Genomic DNA, 20,840 nt, shown 5'->3' on the forward strand with positions numbered 1-20,840 from the left:
TAGACAGCAGAAAAAAACATGATGATATCCAGTCAGGATGATAACTGCTTTTACTTATAAAAAATTCAAAGGACAAAAACATGTTTTACAACAAATTGATAGTTACAAGCCCTGGACAACATCTTTGTTCTTTTAGAAGGAAAATAAGATATTCTGCTGTAAGCAATGCTTTAATCTGTCACACTGTTTAAATTAATATGTGCTTACCTGTGATTCTTTTACATTTTCAACAGTGAAGTTGAACCAAACTCGAAAACGTGGGTTACAGGTGTCTGGTCTGATAAAAAGGTCATACTCAAATTCTGTGATGTGGTCCACTCTTCCAAGGTTACCTTAAAAAAAAAAAAAAAAAAAAAAAGCATGAAAAATAAAGCATTTTAATAAATGGATAGCTTCTAGAACAAGAACTACAAACAGAAAAGTTTTTGTGGTTTCAGATATACTTGTGGATTTAAATATCTATTCCCAAGTTGGATATATACTGTTCAAATAGTTACTTATAACATCACTGAAGTTAAGAACTTCCTCCTCAGCAAGTCTCTTCTCAGTCAGCATGGCTGATCACTGGTAGCACACTATTAAACATGAGCAGCACACTATTAAACATGAGCAGAAGCAGGAAAATTTGGATCATGGGCTGCTTTGGGGTGAAGAAGCAGTAAATAACATTCAAATCTGCCCACCAATACATTTGGCAGAATTTCTTTGTTAATGGTTTTACCAGTTGAACAGGGAGCACTTTCAACTTTCCCTATTTTTAATGTTACCCTCTACATTCCTGCCCACAGACTCCTTTTCTGAGGAAGATTCTTCTCACTGATTCCCACTTCAGAAAACTTCTTCATGCTAACAATCTGTTCCTAACCACTTGCCTGAAGGATACATTTGGAATTAGAAATATTTTGGGGGGGGGGGGGGGGAGAGGAATGCTACATTGTGCAGCAGGAATACCTTTCACAAAGGAAGATAACATCACCTGCTGCGCAGGGCCTGTGGTGAGGAGATGCTAGGCCAGCCCCCGCAGCCCCTCCTCATCATACAGTCAGGCGTCTCAGCAATGCTGGGGGTGAAGGAGTGATCAAGAAAGGGCAAAACATGGCACATGGGCTGAGGGGACAGCTGAGGAGCAGCCCTGCAAGCACCACAGCCAGGGCAGGATGCAGTGATGGGTGCTCCAGGTGCTGAGGCCCAGACACCCTGCAGCCTGTGCAGGGAGCGCACTGGAGCAGGGGGCTGCTTCCTGAAGGCCGCACAGCCTGGGCAGGATGCACTACAGATTAGGGGAATGTATGAGGGTACAAAACAGAGCACAGAGGGGCTGTTAGAAATTGAGTGCCTGTCCTTCTCCATGCCCCTGTGCCATTCACAGCAGGGGCAGGCATGAAGGATGCTGGCAAAAAGGGAGGAGTGGGGAAGCATGGTGCTTAATCTGTCTTTCTCACTCACTATCCAACTCTATTTTAATTAGCAATAAATTTAAAAGTTTTCTCCTAGTCAACTCTGTTTTGCCTTAGATGGTAATTTCTAGTTGATCTCCCTGTCTTTGTCTCAAGCCATGAAAATTTTCATCCTATTTTCTTCCCTTCCTGTTGAGGAAGGGCAGTGAGAATACAGCTAGGTGGTCCAAGCTGTGTAGCAGCATGGGTTGAATTAACTTACATAAGGTCACAGGGAAACAAGAGCAGGGACAGACTGCTCTTCAGGTCACAAGCCCACTCTGGACATAGCATAATGCATGGGCACCTAGAGTCATGGCAACTCAAGTGGTCTGTGAGGTACTGAAAGATCCTCTAACATGAAGGCAGACAGCTGAATGAATACAGCTTGTGGAATAAGGTACTCCCTATTCCACAAAGTCATAAAAGCCTCCAATGATCCCAGTAACTCCCCATGCAAAGCAATTTACCTGCAGCACAAAACAGCAAGCACAAAATCTGATGGAAAGATTTCCAAATAAAATGTAAGCCTAAATGCTTTTACTTCCTTAAGTTCAAAGATCATTAAAAACTTCAACTTGCAAGCCACAGAAAGCTAAAAGATTGAGTGAATAAATAAAAACAGAGCAAAAGGAGATCTTGATTTCTGACCTGTCACACATCTCAGCTTCTGTTTTAATATCTGAGTTTGCTCACTTAGAACTACTTTTTGCATAACCCAAGGTGTTCCTGAACTAGAACTGGTCAGTGAAATCGCTGATGGTGAAAAGCTGGCACACTGAAGGCCAGTCTGTCCCGTGAGAGACACATACTCAACTCAAACCCAGCAGCAGCAGCAACAATTTAACCGCTGCGTGAAAGATTTCCTAGGGACTCCCAACACACTGCTTTATTTTATTTATCCCAAACACTTGGTTTGAATACTTACCTGCTTCTTAATGCAGTATTTTGAGAGTTGTATCTCATTTTATTGCCTTTTGCCTTCAGAACTGCTCCTTACTAGGTTCCTGCACAATACATCTCAGCTGCTGCAGTCACCTGCAGCCATGTGCAGTTTAGTATCATTTGTACTTTTCATTAGCACAGTATTTCTTCTCTGTCTTCCAGATGCTAAATAGGCTGGACCTAACACTAATGCCTCTGGTAACCAATTCAACAAGTTCCTCGTGCTCAATAGGCTATTGTTCGTGGTACCACAGCCTTTGCTCACAATCTGTCAGCCTAATTTCAACCCACGTAGCAGTGTGATTAACCAAGACAGCAGTTTTGGTATAAAGAAGCCTAGAACTGCATGAACAAAACACTTCCTGACTTCCATACATGCTTCATAGAAAATGAACAGTGCTACAGATTTTTTTATTTTTGTATTAAAGAAAGAATCCTCCCAGTATTAGTCATATTTAACAATTTCACAGTGATTTCGGGAAATAAATATTTTCTAGAGGGTGAGAATTATATTTCAGTTCTACACATAGCACAGCGAAATGCATTAGGAACTGGGAGATTTTAAGAGACCATCACAGTACAGTTTGTGATTTGCATATTTTGGGAATAACTTTGTAGAATGTAAGATTTTAATTTTACATTTATCTTAAATAATATTATTAATGAAATAATGTGATCCGTAGAGGAAAAACAACCAATTAGGTAGTAAGATTTGAATTTTGGCATTTTAAGATATTTCTTATTTTAATTCTCTTTCTACAGCTTGGGCGCTCTTGTGGTTATGAAATGACTGACTATATCTTAAAAAGTAAAATAAACAATTTGTTGGGGTGGTCAGCACTTTATAAACCATTATGGACATGGTCACTGAGAATAGTTGTGGGTTTTTTTCCCCTTATTATTTTGCTTTACAGAAATACTGGCACAGATACTTTTTTTTTTAAGCTCAAAGGAAGATGTGAACAAATTAGGTTCCCAAACATCTATAAACTGACTTTCACTTAGCTCTGAGGTCTCCCTGAGGTTTGTTTTTAAGACATGCTCAATTTTCTGTCACAGTTCTGTTCAATACTCTTTGCATGCTGAGAAAAGAAGAGACATCCTTTTCTTTAATCATTCAGGCTGAAATTTTTAATTATATTTGCTTTACAGAGTAACGTTTAGGGCAATGCTCTCAAAATGCACGTAGTAAAAGGGGTCAATGACACGTTTCAAGTTTCAGTAAAAGTCGGGGAAAAAACACGTTTCTATTTATTAATCATGCAACACACACTTAGCCCTCATAAAATATTAACATATATTGCTTCCTACATCAATAGTAAGTATACTTTACACAAAGAAAGAAGACCTGTTTAAGAAAACACTAGCTAAACTTACTATGCATTTTAGCAATTATCATAAAAACGCTAGAGAAAAATATAGATATGTTAAGCAATCCTAAAATCTTCTTAAACCACACATTGTGCTTTCCTACAGAGAATTTTAAGATGAAAAATAGACCTTGAGGGTCTTAGACAAGCCTGAGGCAATATAAAGAAAAAGGTCAAACACTCTGCTAAAAAGGACCGTTATCTTCAGAACAACAACTTATCAGCCAGCTTGCAGCCCTGCTTATTTACAGTTATTGGTCCCAGAGGAAGTGCACTTCAGCGCAGGGCGCGATTACTTTGTAATGAGTTTGCCAGAAATGGTAAAGGAAACTAATTTGTAACAATGTGCTGTTCCCTGCACATGAACTTTCTCAGACACTTTTTTGTCCAGCAATGAATAACTAACTTCAGCCTCCCTAATAAGCAGTGAAAACAGAAGTGCACTAAAAACGACCAAGTTGCAAGCATGAATGTGCTGAAATATCAGTGATTATCCCTCTCAGCTGTCCATTACAGTACTCATGATGACCACCAATTCCCCTGTGGTGGATATATAGAATGCAGGTTTCAGGGGGTGGATTTGCACATGAAAATTAACACCATTTGGAAGAAAATAGCCTGCACCTGTCACAGATTAGCAACAAAAGGTCAAATGCCTCCTTTTACACCTAGAGTACTTGCATATTGTGTGCTTTGCTTATAGGAGCCTAATTCTAGTTTCTTAATTCCGAATAGCAAGCACTATGGTGAACTGTGGAGGGGTGGGGAAATTAACCTTGACTAAAAGCTATCAATAAATCTATTGATCAAGTTACATATGAATGGAAGGAGCTGAGGCAATCTCTGCCTCTAAAAGAGGTAGTTTTTCAAAAAGAGAATTACATAAAGTGCTCTTCTGTTTTTGTCAATATGCTGCCAGGTTTTGAAATACTATTTTTCATCCACACAATAAAAATCTTGACAAGTAAGCAATAGAAAAAAAAATCACTAATACACTTGCAGCTGCATTTCAATCTATACAAATTCTTTAAACAAAAACAACCAAGGAACAGATTGGAATATATATCATTTTCCCCAGCTGAACCTGAGATCAAGTCCAAAGATCACGATACAGTATTAATCTGTATTTTCATGCAATCCCATATCTTATAAGATGAAATCTAGAAAGTGGAACATTCCCAATAGTATTCATACTTAATGATCACAAAGCACATTGAGATGATAATGCAAAGAAATTTTACTGATCTGTCCTAAGTGGAAGCAGAACCACTGGGACCAAGATCTGTAAAAACTTTATTGTGCTTTTTTCAGAAGGAAGTAATCTTTCACACATCTAAGAGTACCGGTTGTCAATTCCCACTAGCTTTATGCTCTTTATCTGTGGAAAGATTTCATAGAAAGTAGTTTAGGACTATTAGGACCAAACAACTTCTAAATAGAATTCGATTTTTAAATAGGAGAAACTATGATGAAATTACTATAAATGAAAACCTCTGATTGTTTTTGCATTGCCTGGACTCCTGCTCAAAGCATATGTCAAATCAAGATTCATGAAACTGCAAAGAATCATAAAACACATATGCGTGTGTAAAAAGTGTAAAAGGAACTGTATTTAAGTTATTGAAATTGTATTAATAAACTGCAAAGTAATATTTATATTGCTGCAGTTGAATTAATATTTTGAAAATAATCACAATACCCTTCAAAATTTAGCATTTTTAAGGACCTGACATTTCTAGTAAAACAATACTGATGATCATAACATTCTATCAAAATCCACAGAGCCTTAGAAAAATATTCTGGATTATCAAACAGGCAAAGCATTTCAAAAATACATGGCTGGATGCTTCAGACTTCTATTAGTAGTCACTTCTCTGTACCCCCACTTCAATTAAGCAAGTTAAAATTGCTGTGCCTTCATTAAATTTTAAAATTTCTATCAATAATGACATCCAAAGGGCAGCAAATGAGTAGATTTTGCGAGTCTAATTGTGGAAAAGGACTTTATAGGGATGAAGATCAATTGGTAAAAGGCCAGCTCCCATCACTGGAAAGGGAGATGTACACATTAATATACAGCTTTGAGAAGCCAAACCATTCTGACTGAAATTAGACAATGTGATAAAATCTAATTGTGACTGACAGCATATCAAAATTCTAGCTTTTACTCCTTTCTTATCTATGAACAATAAAGCACAAAACACATCTTGTTGGCCTTTTAAGTACATATAACTTACTGGTCTCCATTTGTTTATTTGTTCCACTGTGAAATGATTCAGCAATAGCATCAATAGCATCAGTGTTGAATCCAAAACTTAGAAATTCTCTTATCTTTTCCAATTCAACTTCCTTGGTGAAACACTGATTTAATGGTGTTACTCTGGATTCATAATAATGAAAGCATGAACTGATTCTCCATACTTTGTCAGGTTCCCACTTCAAGTTACACTTTTTCCAGTATTTTTCCTCACAAGAGATACAAGTAAGGTGCATTAGGCCCATTCCCTAAAGAGCATTCTGTCCTATCAAGGATCACAGTGGCAGCTTGAGTGATTTGATGAAGTGTGATGAATAAACATATGAAACCTTTGTATCAAGTTATATTTTGTAAATATTAATAAACACTGTGGTTAGACTAAATCACACCTACAATCTTACTGAAACTTTGTAATTAGAGTCAAAGGCAGAATTTATCACTTGCAGCATCTGATTTGAATCATTAGACTAAAAGTTGTGAGAGCAGCCTCTGAATTGAGCAAAAAAATAAAATAAGGAGGCCAAAGAATTTTCTTCAGCATAGAAAATTAATACAAGTGAAAGCCCTTGCAAGAAAATGACTTGTCATTAATATTTTTGGTGCAGTACTTAGAAGCTTCTCCTTCAATGGAGATACTGATAAAGATTTCACAGAATAAATTCTTAAAATTCTCACATAAATTTAGACGAGGTGGATTAGAAACATGTATATGCAGGAAGAACATACAAAAAAGATACAGAAATACTATATCTCATTTATAAAAACATGAGGTATTCACGAACTGCTGCAAAAGTAACTCCTATTTTATTGGGTTGGCCCACAATATCAGAGTTGAATGCTGGTGGTATGGCAGTCGAAACTGAACTTCCCCAACAATATTCCATTTCATTTTTTCCTCTGTGTGACAGCAGCAGAGGAGCAGTGTGATAAAATGACACCTGACATGGAAGTATGTATGAAGCAAAGGTGTGAAATTGAATTCCTCCATGTAGAAAAAAGGGAACCCATAGGCATTCATCAACACTTGCTAAACATTTATGGAGACCAAACGGTGGATATAAGCACAGCAAGGTGGTAGATGGTACACCTTCGCAGTGGTGACAGTAGTTAACACTCCCACTGATGCAGATTGTTACAAGTATGGCATGCACAATCTTGTTCATCACTGGTGAAAGTAGCTAATGGAGGTGAATATTTTGAAAACACTGCCTTATGGATAGAATTTGCTCTATCAAGTAGCATTATTGCACTCTATGTATACAGAAAGCATTACTTTTGGAGCAACCTTTGTCCTGTTTCTACCACATAATTTTCAGGAAATCTTAAACTAAGAGAACTGGGTTATTTTCTGTCTTAGTACATTCATTAACAAAACCTCTCTCAATGCTGATGTCAGTTTAGAGAACAATGACAAAGCACAACAAGCAAATCTAAATATTTAACAGTCATTATTATTGGACTCAATCTCAAGAGGTCTCTTCCAACCCCTACAATTCTATGATTATTGCTCTAAAAAACCACCATGAGCAAGGTAGTAATAGACATCCCCATATACTACAAGCATTATTGTGTAAGCAGCAGGTTTACCAGTGTATATATGAAAATTATGTTAAAATCTTGCTTAAGGAATTTTATAGTTTTGATCAAGTCAGATTGATATTTAATCCCTTGCAGCCAAAGAAGCTCATTTCAAAATTGTCATTATCAATAAATACTGATGCTTTTGGTTAAAGGAGCTTAAGATCTGGAGCTGTAAATAATAAAATATCAACATTCATTGTGTAGAGAAATTGTAAAGAACGAAAAAAAGAAAGAAGAAAACCAAACCAACAGTCTTTTTAATCCCTCTCCAGCATCTGTGAGATTTTTAAGGACCGCAAAAAATATCAGTAGAGTCCAAGAGTGCAGTATAAATACTCCAAATAAAATAGAAATCATTTAAATATAGAAATCGGCAGCAATAAAGTAGAAGTGCATGAGAGTAGATGGGAGTGTCATCAACACATAAAAATTGGTGGCCTATATCCTAAGAAAGCCATTGTGCACCCAATGCACCAAAACCACTAAATCCCCAGAAAAACAGTAGACTACTGATTTCTCTGCTCCCTGTTTATCAACTCCCCAAAGACTTCCAATGACAGATGGGCAGTTATTTATCCATGGCAGTGAACCTTTGTTAAGAGAAAATGAGAATACAAACAATTATGTATTAATGTCATGAAACTGAGCTTTTAAATATATATATATATATATGTTAACAGAAGTAGTAGCTCACTATTGTGTATGTACCTCATCTTTCAAAGAAGAGTTTTAAAAGGAAAAGCATTTGGGGAAATCTGTTTGTAAGTCACTTAGCATATAATGGGTGCTACCCTAAATAAATAATAAATAAGCTAATAAATAAATTATAAAATCTGCAGCCTTAACCATAGAAGAAAACACCAGGGCAGATCAGAGAATATGAACTATTCTACCGCACCAATGATGTGTGATTAGGTGTGTATTATGGAGAAATGTATCTACTTATTTTGTCCAGGCATGATGCTCAATATACATCATTAAAGGCTGTTCCTATCTCTTACATGTCAAGTAAGATTTTTTTATTTACCTGCTGCTAGACTTCGCAGATGGGCAAGACATTGTAAATGGTTAAAACATAAAAGCTACATATCTTTGTTCTTGAGTACATTATAGTAGCCTTTTTTATCTAATGTTTACGTCTCAGTCTAGTCATTCGTAAAGACTCGACATGGTCTAAGACAAGAGACAAAACAGTTCTTCCATCCTACAAGCAAGGATATTTCTGTTCATTTATTATGGCACTGCTGTATTTCTGCAACTGGTCTAGTTTAGCACCTGACATACAGATCTATTTTTTCAGGTGAATCCTTCCACAGTGTAATTATTAACTGCCACCTGTGGAAAATTACTTGATAGAAACCTTAATCAGTCTCAAGACCAATAGTTAAACTATTTCCTCAAAGACCTCTCCAAAGTCACTACAGCTGTAAATAAATTGATTTCTTTATTATTATTAATAAATAGCAATAATGAAGTAATAATAAAGAGTAAAAATTGAAAGGCTCCAGTCATCATCTTGCATAGGAATCTTGCTTTTGAGATGGATCACAAGTGGGATTTTTTTAATTTTTTTTTTTTTTTTAATTAAGAAATTGAAAATGATGCAGCTAACATTTTCCTTCTGTATCTTAAGCAAAAGTTTCAGTGAGTACTGGCCTAAGATGGATTTTATATAGGACAGGTATTTGTAATGAAAACTTCTACTAAGGCTGAATTTGATCTCTATGCTACCATGAATCTAGTAAGTGAACAATTTGAGGGCTAGAAATGTTATTCTCATTCAAGACACTAGCCTCATTATTTAATTACCTGGAAATAAAATCACTGTATTATAATCTCCATGATAAAATTTAGAGATAATTTTTTTTCTGCAACCTAGGCACAATTTTAACTATTTCATCAGATTAGACATGCACAACTTCATCATCTATCTGCTCATCTGCTTTACTTCCTAGTATGATGTGTTTCTTCACCAAGGTGATTTCTGTGTTCCCCTTTTATAATAAAGCATTTTGATCCTGGAACTTGTTCATGTACATTTTTCAGACTCCTGTGCCTTGCTATATTACTTTCCTCCAGTCACCAGATTGCTTTAGAAGCCCTCCTTGAATTCCAGTCATACCAGCAATTATAAAATGCCCACACCATTTAGAACTCCGCTTTATTCTAGTGCATTATATATAGTTTATGTACAAGAAGCTGCAATATGTTGGTTTGTATGCTACCGATCAAAATTACAGGAGGCTTTCACACCTGTACCAACACGAATGTACAAAGAAAGCAACTGCTTGCACTCATTTTTATTATTATTTTTTTTTTAAGATCTAGTTAAAGCTTTAACTAAGCAATCTAGTTGATGTAATTTTTTTCAATCATAAGCGATTATTTAAATATTGACATTTAAATGGCAGCAACATGTTTTTGTCTTCTGCTATAGATAGAATACTTTACTATATTTGAATGTCTGTCTTAATTTGGGGTTCTTTTTTTCCCACTTTGCAAATCCAAAAGCATTTTCTTATTATTTCAAAGTATTTCTATGTTTGTAGTAAATTAAATATTAATCTTTCTCTGCAAATGTCAAGTGATATTTAAATGTTTTCTGGCAGATAAATGATTATTAATATTAATGCAATAAAATCACAGCTCTTTGTCCTTTCTTTGATATTTAAGAAAAAATTAAGAATGTCAAAACAGCTCTGTAAGAAGAGAATTCATTGGTCTACAATCCACTCTTCATTAGCCTGAGAGGTAAAAAATTACTGATCTTGTGAGACAATGTGTTTATAGAATCAGAAAGGGTTGAAAATGAATTACTCTATCAGTGGTAGAGTGTGTATCACTTCAATGTGAAAATGCCTTGTTAAAGTTCATTTTAATTTAAAGCCCCCTTTTTGTCATTCAAAAAGCTTTAGCACAATGAAAGAGTCTTTGTCACTTTCATAATTAGCCCTTCTTGCACTAAATGAGAATAAAATCTGATCAGAAGTCCATGCAGGCAAGGTCATAAATCAAACAGAAAAGCTCCATGAACAGTTCTGTAAGATGTCCAAAGGCACACACAGCTTAGAATTAAAGCACTGCAGTCAAGATCTACTCCCAGAAATGCAGTATTAAAAAAAAAAAAAAAAAAAAAAAAGCCCCAATAATATCTGTTTGACAGGCTGAATTTATCTCCATATTCTGTAGCCCTAAAAACACATTTTGCTGTTTAGATACAAAAGCAATTTCAGCACCAAGGACAATTCAGGAAAGCAAACAGCTGTTAAAGTACTACTATTACCGTTAGCCAACCAAAGTTAAATTAATTTAACTTAATGCTCTCACTTTAAACTGTGGCTCTAAAAAATAAATAATGCCTTATATGATAATTGTCATAAAGCGGGAACAAAACTGAATTAACAGATAAAATTAAACATGGTTTCCTAAGGAGTTTTATACATAAGTGAACATGCAGCTTAGTTTAAATGTAAACTGGATTTTATTCAGCTTCCTTTCATTTTCAGATGCACGTAAAAAAGATATTTTGAGAGATGTAATAAAATTCTCAGCCTTGGACAGTTACAGAGAGAATGACAGCACGTTATGTGGGGATCATCATAATACCAACAGGAATCCAAACCATCAATAGAATACTTTACTCTCCAGGTTAACACAAGTGAAGATTTCATCAGGAAGTGACGCTGAAAGCATATAAAGAGTAGAGGGCAAAGAAAGGGGAAGGTACACAATGGAGGAAAAGATTGTTTGAAAAAGGAGGTTGGTAATAAAGTATCTGTGCTAGGAAGGATGTTCTTTTTACAATTGGATGTACTATGCTAAATTCTAATTTTAAATATTAACCAGCTGAGATTTGTAAAACAACTACATGTGCAGAAACAGGAATTTTTATGAACATATTTATATCCATACAGTACAAGTTAACATCTGGGTATATTTGTGGCTTAAAATACATCACTACATACATTAAAAATGTGCTACTTGCCTTTGTAAGCTTTTATTTTGTAACGTTATTTTCTCTTCCAAAAAAAGCTACTGAAGTTTGAAGTTCTGTATGCAACCAAGTAAATACCAAACTATTTTTTAAAGTAATGGTAGGTTACACGTATATGAAGTGGTCCTAAAATTTCAGGTTACTTTAATGAGCAAAAGTAATTGGATTTCACATAGTTAGGAGACATTAAGAATAGTTTTCTGAGCAACAGATTTAAGAAGCAATAGCATGACAGAAAGAACACATCCTCACATACTCCACCCTCATACAGCCTCCCACTTCAGGATACCAACAGTAAACATCCTGTGTTAGTTACACAGCAGTCCCACAAATTTGTGTCTTCTTACCTACAACCACTTTTGCTCAAGTCATGAAAGTCTGCCTTGCCTATCAGAAATAAAAATATCTAAAATGCGCAAATTGCAAACCACTGCACAAACAAGCCAAGTCTTAAAACTGTGACCAGAAGAACTGCTGAAAGATGGCCTGAACCTATGGTTGAACACCTGAGGCAAGCACTGAGTCAGCTGTGGGAACACAGGTGAAGACAATTCTTCTTTGTGGCCAGAACCACCTCTCATAAACCCCATTTCAGGGCTGACTGACACCAGGGAAGGATGCCTTTCTGGAGATTGCTCCTCTTGGATTTTACCCTGCAAGCCTACAGAGGTGAGTATTTTCCATTTGTTTCCTACTATCCTTTCTAACCACACCATTCTGTATACTTACCAATTATATACTTGTTGATTATACAAGTGATTAAAGAAAGATAACAGGTTTAAGATGGATGGCATATTATAAAAACAGAACTGTCTAGGTGATTTTGTTTGTTTTGGTTTTTTCGTAAGAGAGTACCTCAAAAAGCCAATAATAAATTCCCCATTTCCTTCAGATAGTTCCACTATGCACCTTTTGAAGGAGCATAAAGCAGCATAGAAAAACACAAATCAAACAAATACTCTTTCAATAAATTTAAATTGTAAACTTCAACTTTACTAAACCAACAGTGTAAAAGGCACCTTCAGTCTTTCTGCCAGGTTCTTTACAACATCAACTGGAGCTCAAATATTATGTATACATATACAATGCAAGTTCTACAGTCAAATAAATAACTCATAGTACTAGGTAGGTCCCTCTCAGCACACTCGTAGTATTCAGCTTTCATATCTCCTCACAAAAGGCTGAGCAGATACCACAGGAGAGCTTTTGCAACCCAGGATTTCAGGTTTCCACTTTTCAAAGAAGTAAAGCCAATCCAAAGTCTCCTACTCTTCCTTTTTTTGGTTGTTGTTTTTACTGTCAGTTATCTTACATATCTTTAACACACACAAAATAAGAACAGAAACTTATGACTTTAAATGGCTTATGGAACATGACTACTATTTTAATTCCTATTTTATCTTGTAACACTGTAATGCAACTGAAAGCACAGCAATAATACAGGGCAGTGAAGTCCTAGGCTGCAGCAAGCAAGCACGAGCCTAAATACAGCAGCCATGAATGCATAAATAAAGGGGGGAAAAAAAACAAACCACTCACCCTCAGATAGACAGAAATCTCCAACAAGATACTTTCACTACCACTGCCAACACTTAAATGAGGTCAGGGAAGAGGTGAATCAGGGTTCCACCTCCTTCTGGTTACTCAGGTGTATTGCATGCACCTGAGCTCCTCTGGGTTGGCCAGCCTTCCCACCAGGTGCTCAGTTACTGTTTCCAGCTGCAACTGGTTGTAGCATTTCTGCTACAACCTTAATCAAATTCTTAGCCAAATACTGCTACTACAGTTAACAAAACACATGATCTCACCCAACTAAGTCTCAGCAATCATAGTGCCTTTCTGATAGCCAAAAAAGGGAATTGCTACAACAAAAACATTATGACAAGACGGTTATTTGTGTCACAGCTATGCTAGTAGTCAACTAAGATGAGTCAGAGGGCCCACAGAGACCTTGAAGAGTCTAAGACACAGAGACAGGCAAATTTATTTCCCTATATCCATGTAACAGGAACAAGTCGTGTCCTTCCTAAGCTAAAAGGAAACAGAGTTACTGGAAAGGGAAGTATGGTCTCACAATTTATAAATGTGTTGTCAATTTCTCTGAATATTCCCATCATGTTGCAGGTCTGATTTGTATCAATCTCTTAAGAAAGACAGGTAGCACCTGGTTTTACAGATACCAGCTGAATCCTAATGAGGAGGCACATAATCTTTATTTTTCAGCAAGTCTTCAGCTGAGATGCGTTATCTGTGTAATTTTTATTCCATATTAAGAAAGTAGTAAGATGAGCAGTCAGATTATTCTCTTATTACTTATGCCTATATATAGTCTGAAGTACACAGTATAGTCAGAGGTATATTTGAGTCAATAAGCTATTTGCAAAACCTTGGAAGGAGAGTTAAGTGGGGGATTGGGCTATCTATGGGCTCGGTCTGCTGGGATGCTCCAATATTAATAGATAAAGTCAATCCCATCAGATACTGACTTTTGTGGTCTTATAGTAATTCTTTGCTATCCAGAATTTTCAGCCTATCAGCACGTCTGGTTAAGTTTCATTTAGGATTCCAATTATGTGGATTATGTTTTTTAAAAATTCTTTATTGTATTGTGTCTCCAAATCATTTCTTACTGTCTGGTAGGGCCATAATAATACAACACAAAACAATGTAAGAATGCATATTTTAAAAACAGACTTTATTTTCTTAAAAGATGCTTGGGAAAAATGAAAAATAAATCAATATTGTGAAGCAAGAAAAATGCAATGATTGTTGAGCTGTATTTTTATTGTTTCATGTGCACATGACTTGACTTTGATCAATTACAGCTCAAATATTTCTCTTGAGTCTTGAAAAGCAGTGACATACACAAAGCACTTTTTCTATTCAAGTCCAGTTTTACTAGATTTCTAAACAGAGATGCTAATTCACCTGTTTATGTAATAACAAAAAGGTGCATCAAACCTTTTCAATTAAAATAAAAACAAACAAAAAAACACACCGAAACACTACTTTTGTTATATATTGTATTACACTAATGATGCATACACCCTGACAGAGAATCCATAGCCAGATCATTCAAATTTAATCTTAAAATAATTCTTTGTTTGTATGTAAGAAGCTACTGGTGTATTAGTATAAGTACTTTGGTATATAAAGAACATTTACCAGAATATAAAAGGGTTAATTAATTAAGTTAATTAATTAAGTTGTTTAAATAGGTTTAATTGCAATTTTGAGTTTGAGTCTATATGGATGCACTTCTTATATTTTGATATATTGATATTTTCTGCATTAATGAAATAAGAGCAAGTTAATGCTTTTTTTTAAATATTACCATTAAAAATGAATAAAATGTCATAAGAGACTTTTAGCAGAAGCACCCTAAAAGATACAGAGATGTCATAATGACTGTTACATTCCAGACGTATCAAGCAGACACTTTCAATTGAACTTATCTAATCAGTTATATCATCTAGCATTCATTCATACTCACCTCTGGTCCTCTGACCAGCAAAACATTTTCCGAATTGTCACATGACTACTAATTTATAGAAAGTTTCACAAACTTATGAGTCATCCAAAGACAACAGAAATCACTGTAGTTTTACTGAAATTATTCCAATGATCTCTGCCTGTAGCCAGGCCCAAAAGTATCTGTCAGCATAAATCCTCTGTGTTGGAGGGAAGTTTTAACATGTGCAGTCAATGTTGTTTTTTTTTTATGGGAAATGTTTCCTGTCTAAAAGAACATGAAGACAGTTTAAGGATATCCTGGTTAATTTAAAATAAATAATAATATTAATAAAATAAAATAAAATAAAATAAAATAAAATAAAATAAAATAAAATAAAATAAAATAAAATAGAGAAATTTTGGAAGGATGCATTGAAGAAAATCTTTCAAGAAGGAATTGTGGAGATATTTGGAAAGGAAAATGAGAGAATGGAAAATTGATAGGGAAAATGGTAAATCTCTCAACCAATATGCTACTCATGTATCCCCTGTATAGCCCTGAATCATGACCCTTGTAGGGGTGTTAGACTATTGTGAAATTATAAAACAACAGTTCAGGTATTCTGACAGCAATGTAACACCACAATACTCAAAGTAAACTAACCATCTCAGTCTTTATCTAGTCTAAGCCTATGCTACCATTGCTATGCAACCTCATATGCATGTCTACAAAAGGGGCAGTCAGTTTAGTGCAGGTACATACATGCTTTTATATGATTAGAGAATTGAAGATATTTTATCATAATTTAACAGCAACATGAAAGATACATGAGAGGCATCGCATAAATGAACCTTAATACAAACAAATTAAAAAGTTCAAATAAGAATAAAGACAAAGGAGGGACATAAGTCTCCAAAAGATTGTTATTCAAACATATCAAGACTCACCATTAACATAATTTCTTAAGTTGAAAACCAAAATGCCAAAACAAAAGAAAAAATCTAAATGTATTACTCCTTTGCTCAATGTTTTTGTGTGTGTGTGTGTGTGTTTTTTATATTATATTCATGAAAAAGATTAAAAGTTTTTCATATCAGAAATTTGACATTCATTTACCAACTTGGAAAAGGTTACTAGAAATAAATTATTCATTACAGTACAGTAGCAACAATAAACACTTTTAAAAAAACAGAATAAATCATACTTTCTATGAACAAAAAGTTATAAATTTAGTTGAGAGAAACAGAGATGTGATTCTACCACTAATTGCTAGAATACAATAATAAACCCTTAATGCATTAGGGTAATTTACCTTCCCATTATGGTACCGTAGTAGTTCCTGGAATTCCAGTAGCTGTCTAAAGAACACACTGTGATAATATATGGTTTCTTCCCAGATTGTTTTCAGAAATACAAACACTAAATCAAAATTAGCATGCTGAAGGCCAAACCTAGAAGGCAATTAGGTTACTAAACAGAATCAATAAATGCAAAACAAACCCTTACATGTATCCAAAATGTTTCCAAAGTACTGTTAAGCTGAGCAAAATATTTTCTGTTAAAAATCAAATAGCATCATTCAGAGAATAAAAATTTGACATCTGATATAAAAACACCACTTCTGAATCATGTTTTTCAACAACTAATCTTTCAGGACTACAGACTATTATGTGTTTCAGAGTCTTATGCCTCTTCATACATTACAATGGCAGCTAAAGATGGTAAAGCTCTTAATTTGGATTGTTAACTTCGGAACAGCAGGCAGCTGAGAATTTTTAAATAACATAGAGGGTGAAGGAAATGAACAAAAACCACCTCAAATGTATTCTAACTTTAAATAAATCAATAAGAAAGAAAAAGAAAAAAGTGACTAACTTCTAGATTATTTCAAAAGGACCTCTGGGTATGACCAAGACCATTCCTTTCCTCAGAGCAAGGTCAGTGAGAGCAGAGAAATGGCAGCACTAAACTGCACAGACAGCGTCCCTTTGAGTGCAGGAACTGATGGAAGTGTTTTAAATCATACTGTGTTCTCACTGTTTCAGCTCCTTTCCTTATTCTTCATAACATCATTGATGGATCAAATTTTAGTAGATATAAGATAAGATGTGAAATTTCCTATATTTCATTCATCATTTGGTTTATACAAAACTAATGCAAGGCACACAACATTTCACAACCACTTTGCACTCATTTCACAAAGCTGAAATTTACAACAAAAGGTGCTAGGCAGTCAAGAACCAAGCCTTTTGTGCTGCTGTCTTCATCATAAGAGAAATAAGAATGCAGATTTTTCAACTAACTGAACAAAATACCACTATTGAGTATAGCAGAATATTTCAGCCTTCTCCCAGGTGAAAAAAAAGCTTTATGACTACCTCCTAGCTACTAAATATTTACTATTCTGATGGCACTTCATTCTGACATTCTTTCTGATCCATGTACGTACCATCATCTGCATAAAAAACATTTACAGATTTATTCTAATTCTGGGTAGCTCTGATTCAGAAAGGAAGAGATAAGAATAAACAGCACGGGGAAGGCAGAGAACTACAGTAGGGAAAGGGCAAGAAGTAGTATCCCTAATAAAGCAAACAATACTGATTGTTTTCCACTGGCGCTGCTCTTCCCTGGATTTTCCCTTGATTTGAGAATCCAGCAAGATGAAATTCTGTAATGGTGGTTCGTTTCTCAAGTAATTAAAAGTTTACTCAAATCCAGGGATTTCTTAGGAGAATTCTATATCTCCACATCCAATGCTGTTATAAGTACTCTTGGTTAAATCACAAACTCAGCTGGCTGTTTTATTTTTTTCCTTGTGCTTTCAACTGCTACAGGCCTCTCTATTGTGGCACTGTATATACCTATCTCTATACATTCATGAGTGATTAACTGATGTTATATTCATGTTCATATTAACATGTGCAGTTTGAAATAAACACAGCTGCATTTATGTCAATGATTTTATATTCAAATATATCTGATTATGCTGAAATAAACACAGCTGCATTTATTTCAGTGATTGTACATTCAGATAAGGATATTTGCTCAATGTAATGTAATGTTCCTTCATACTGGCAAGGACATTGCTATTCTTTCTTATACTTCTCACTATCATTTTTCCAGCTGGAAAAATTTGAATGGAGCCAGAAAAAAGGAAACTGGGAAACTTATCTCAGAACCCAGTATACGTGAAAATTCTTCTACTTATTCTGAAAAACGTCATAATCATCTCTGTATGCAATATTTTTCTTGTTGATCTTCTTTATTTTCTGTCAAAGGGCAATTTCAGAAAAAATACCATCAAAATCTGAAAGTTTGATGTAAATGTATGTGAGTAGTTACTAGGAATATATGGCATTAAATCTTGAGATAGGAGCTGCATCAAAGACGTTTCTGGGTAACTGCTGTGAATGATAGCAAAGCATCTTCAACTGTTACATTTGTAAGAAATTATTTTGAATGGAAACATTAAGATTTTCCTCCCAGTTATCTGATCAAATTATAGTTTTGAATGATGCTAATGTTGTGAATATGGCTTTTGATCTATCTTTAGAATACAGTCAAATGTAAAAGATTAACATATGAACTAAAAAATGATTAAGCATTTAACCAGATGTATCTACCATGTGAGATCAAGGGCTAGCCCAGAAACAGTGCCAGAAAGGGATCCCTCGAGAAGAGAGTGGGAACTAAATCATTTAGAGATACCTCTTCTGAATAATCCCTCGATTTACAACAAGCAGCTTATGAAACTTCTGAGCCAGAAATGGTGTCAGTGTATAGTAGCTCTCAAACGATTTTTCTTCCCTGGTCTTATCAGATGTTTTATTGGTTGAAAGCATGACACACACAAATTAGCATCCACAATATCACAAAGGAACGAGCTCCGCAACTTAATTAAACAACATGTAATTAACTGTTGCCATTCATTTGCCTTTCACGCGTTATCTGCTGCTTCCATCTGATAGCCCTTAATTTTGTACAAAGAGACGGGGAGCCACTGTTCAATATTCAATGTCATTTTGACCAAGAATTACAATTTTATACACCTTTAATATATACTTTGTCAGTTGTCTCTTTTCCTAACAAAAGAGTCCAACTCTATTTGGATTGTTCCTCAAACAGAGAATATTGAAAATCTTCTCTGAACTTAACATTATCCAATCTAAGACATTTCTGTATCCATTTCCAGCTGCTTATTCTCAACCTTCTTCAGGTCAGTCAAACAGCAAATCGACCGCTTCTGTGTTTGTACTTGCTGTGAGGATACAAAAACGGCAAGAGACGGAAAGGAAAGGCTAAGTCTTGAAGGAGGCAACATGGTCATCAAATAAACCGACTGAAAATGAATATCAGCACACCAACTACAGTTAATTCTCTAATTTTTACCAATACTATTATACTATGTAGTTCTTATCACATTGTCATTAGTTCCATAAGTCATTTATATCCATTTTTCCCAAGTTAATATACTTGGCTAATCCTGTATTTGTTAGCTGATGTGAAATCAACACAAAGCACTCCTCCATTTGTAAAGATGTCTTCCATACTTGTTCTGTTTAGATATTGAAAAGGTTAATATTTAGTTCCATTTGAAATGCTGACCTAGCAAGAAAAAAATTAATTTGGCATTACAGCAGTAACATCAATTTCCCATGTAACTTTAGTAATGCTTTTACTGGAAAGAGATTAATATCAATTCCATAAATCATTCACATGCTTTTTCCGGAGTTTGAGACATCTGAGTAATGTCATATATGTTAACTGATATCACTTTGTGCATGCTACATCCATTAATCTATGCCCAGGGTCATCATTAAAAAATAAAAAAATATTAAATCAATCTTTTGTTCTTAATCATTTTGTGACTTCTAACCTGCAGTAGTCCACAAGTATTGATACTCTGATAGAATAACACTGCTTTGAACTGGGAACAGACATTTTCAGAAGAGGGAAACATTTGTTAAATTATCCCTGCTGGAAGCAATAACCACTTAATATCTTTATGTGAAATATGGTATATATTACTGCCAATAAATAAGAAAATAACTAAAATAAACTGTTTCATTAATCAGATACACCTCAATGCCACAAAAGTAGGCTGAAAACAGTCATCATTGCTAATTATAATGTATCAGTGCTCATTTATTTTGCTTCCACACTGCATATGAGCATTCTTATAGAAGTGAAAGCCAAAACAATCTACCTGATCTAGTAATTCTAGCTAAAGAGGGCCTACCACCAAATAGGAAGTTTGGAACAAAAATAAGTTTTTGCTCCAAAGAGCAGTTTAGTCTCCTACTGGAATGGTTTAAGTATGCTGGAAGAAAGTAACTTAACTAGTGTATTTCTGTTCCTTTATAGGTACACATGGGCAGGATCATATTGTTTGACAATTTTGAAAGTATATTACAATAGTACATTAGATAGACAAAACACAACTGCTTCCCATGGTGCACTTCAGTGTTTCTTTGTCCATAATACTAAAAGCATCATCTTCTGTATCATTGTACTTTCCATTTTTTTTAACTTTATACAAACAAAAAAACCCATTTCAGAAAATGTCTTTAACTCAAAATTTAGAGTAATTTTGTTATCACAGATAAGATTAATTTCATCTAACATTACCTGCCTAAAGTTACATGTCAAGTCTTGTAACTGGGACACAACCAAAGGGCAATTCATTCTACACTATCTTTGCTTTTGTTCAAAAGATATCTTTGGTGGTAAAGCTTAATGGCCTATTTCACACCTGTAAGTGGCTACAATGAGATCACTGGAATTACAATCACTTAGTGCA

General features: G+C 35.0%; 1 protein-coding gene across 3 annotated transcripts in view; it reads right to left on the reverse strand.

Annotated features, from left to right (window-relative positions):
• The window catches only part of LOC107317605 (BEN domain-containing protein 5), a 799,506-nt gene that overhangs the window by 757,932 nt on the left and 20,734 nt on the right, over positions 1-20,840 (reverse strand). For all 3 annotated transcript variants that reach the window (XM_015870494.3, XM_015870491.3, XM_015870490.3), the window contains exon 3: positions 208-332. In XM_015870494.3, the coding sequence (XP_015725980.1) occupies positions 208-332 (125 nt within the window). The remainder of the gene's footprint in view (positions 1-207; positions 333-20,840) is intronic.

The sequence above is a fragment of the Coturnix japonica genome, chromosome 11 (genome assembly GCF_054131305.1).
Source record: "Coturnix japonica strain WE chromosome 11, WE-NBRP24, whole genome shotgun sequence".
Lineage (NCBI taxonomy): Eukaryota > Metazoa > Chordata > Aves > Galliformes > Phasianidae > Coturnix > Coturnix japonica.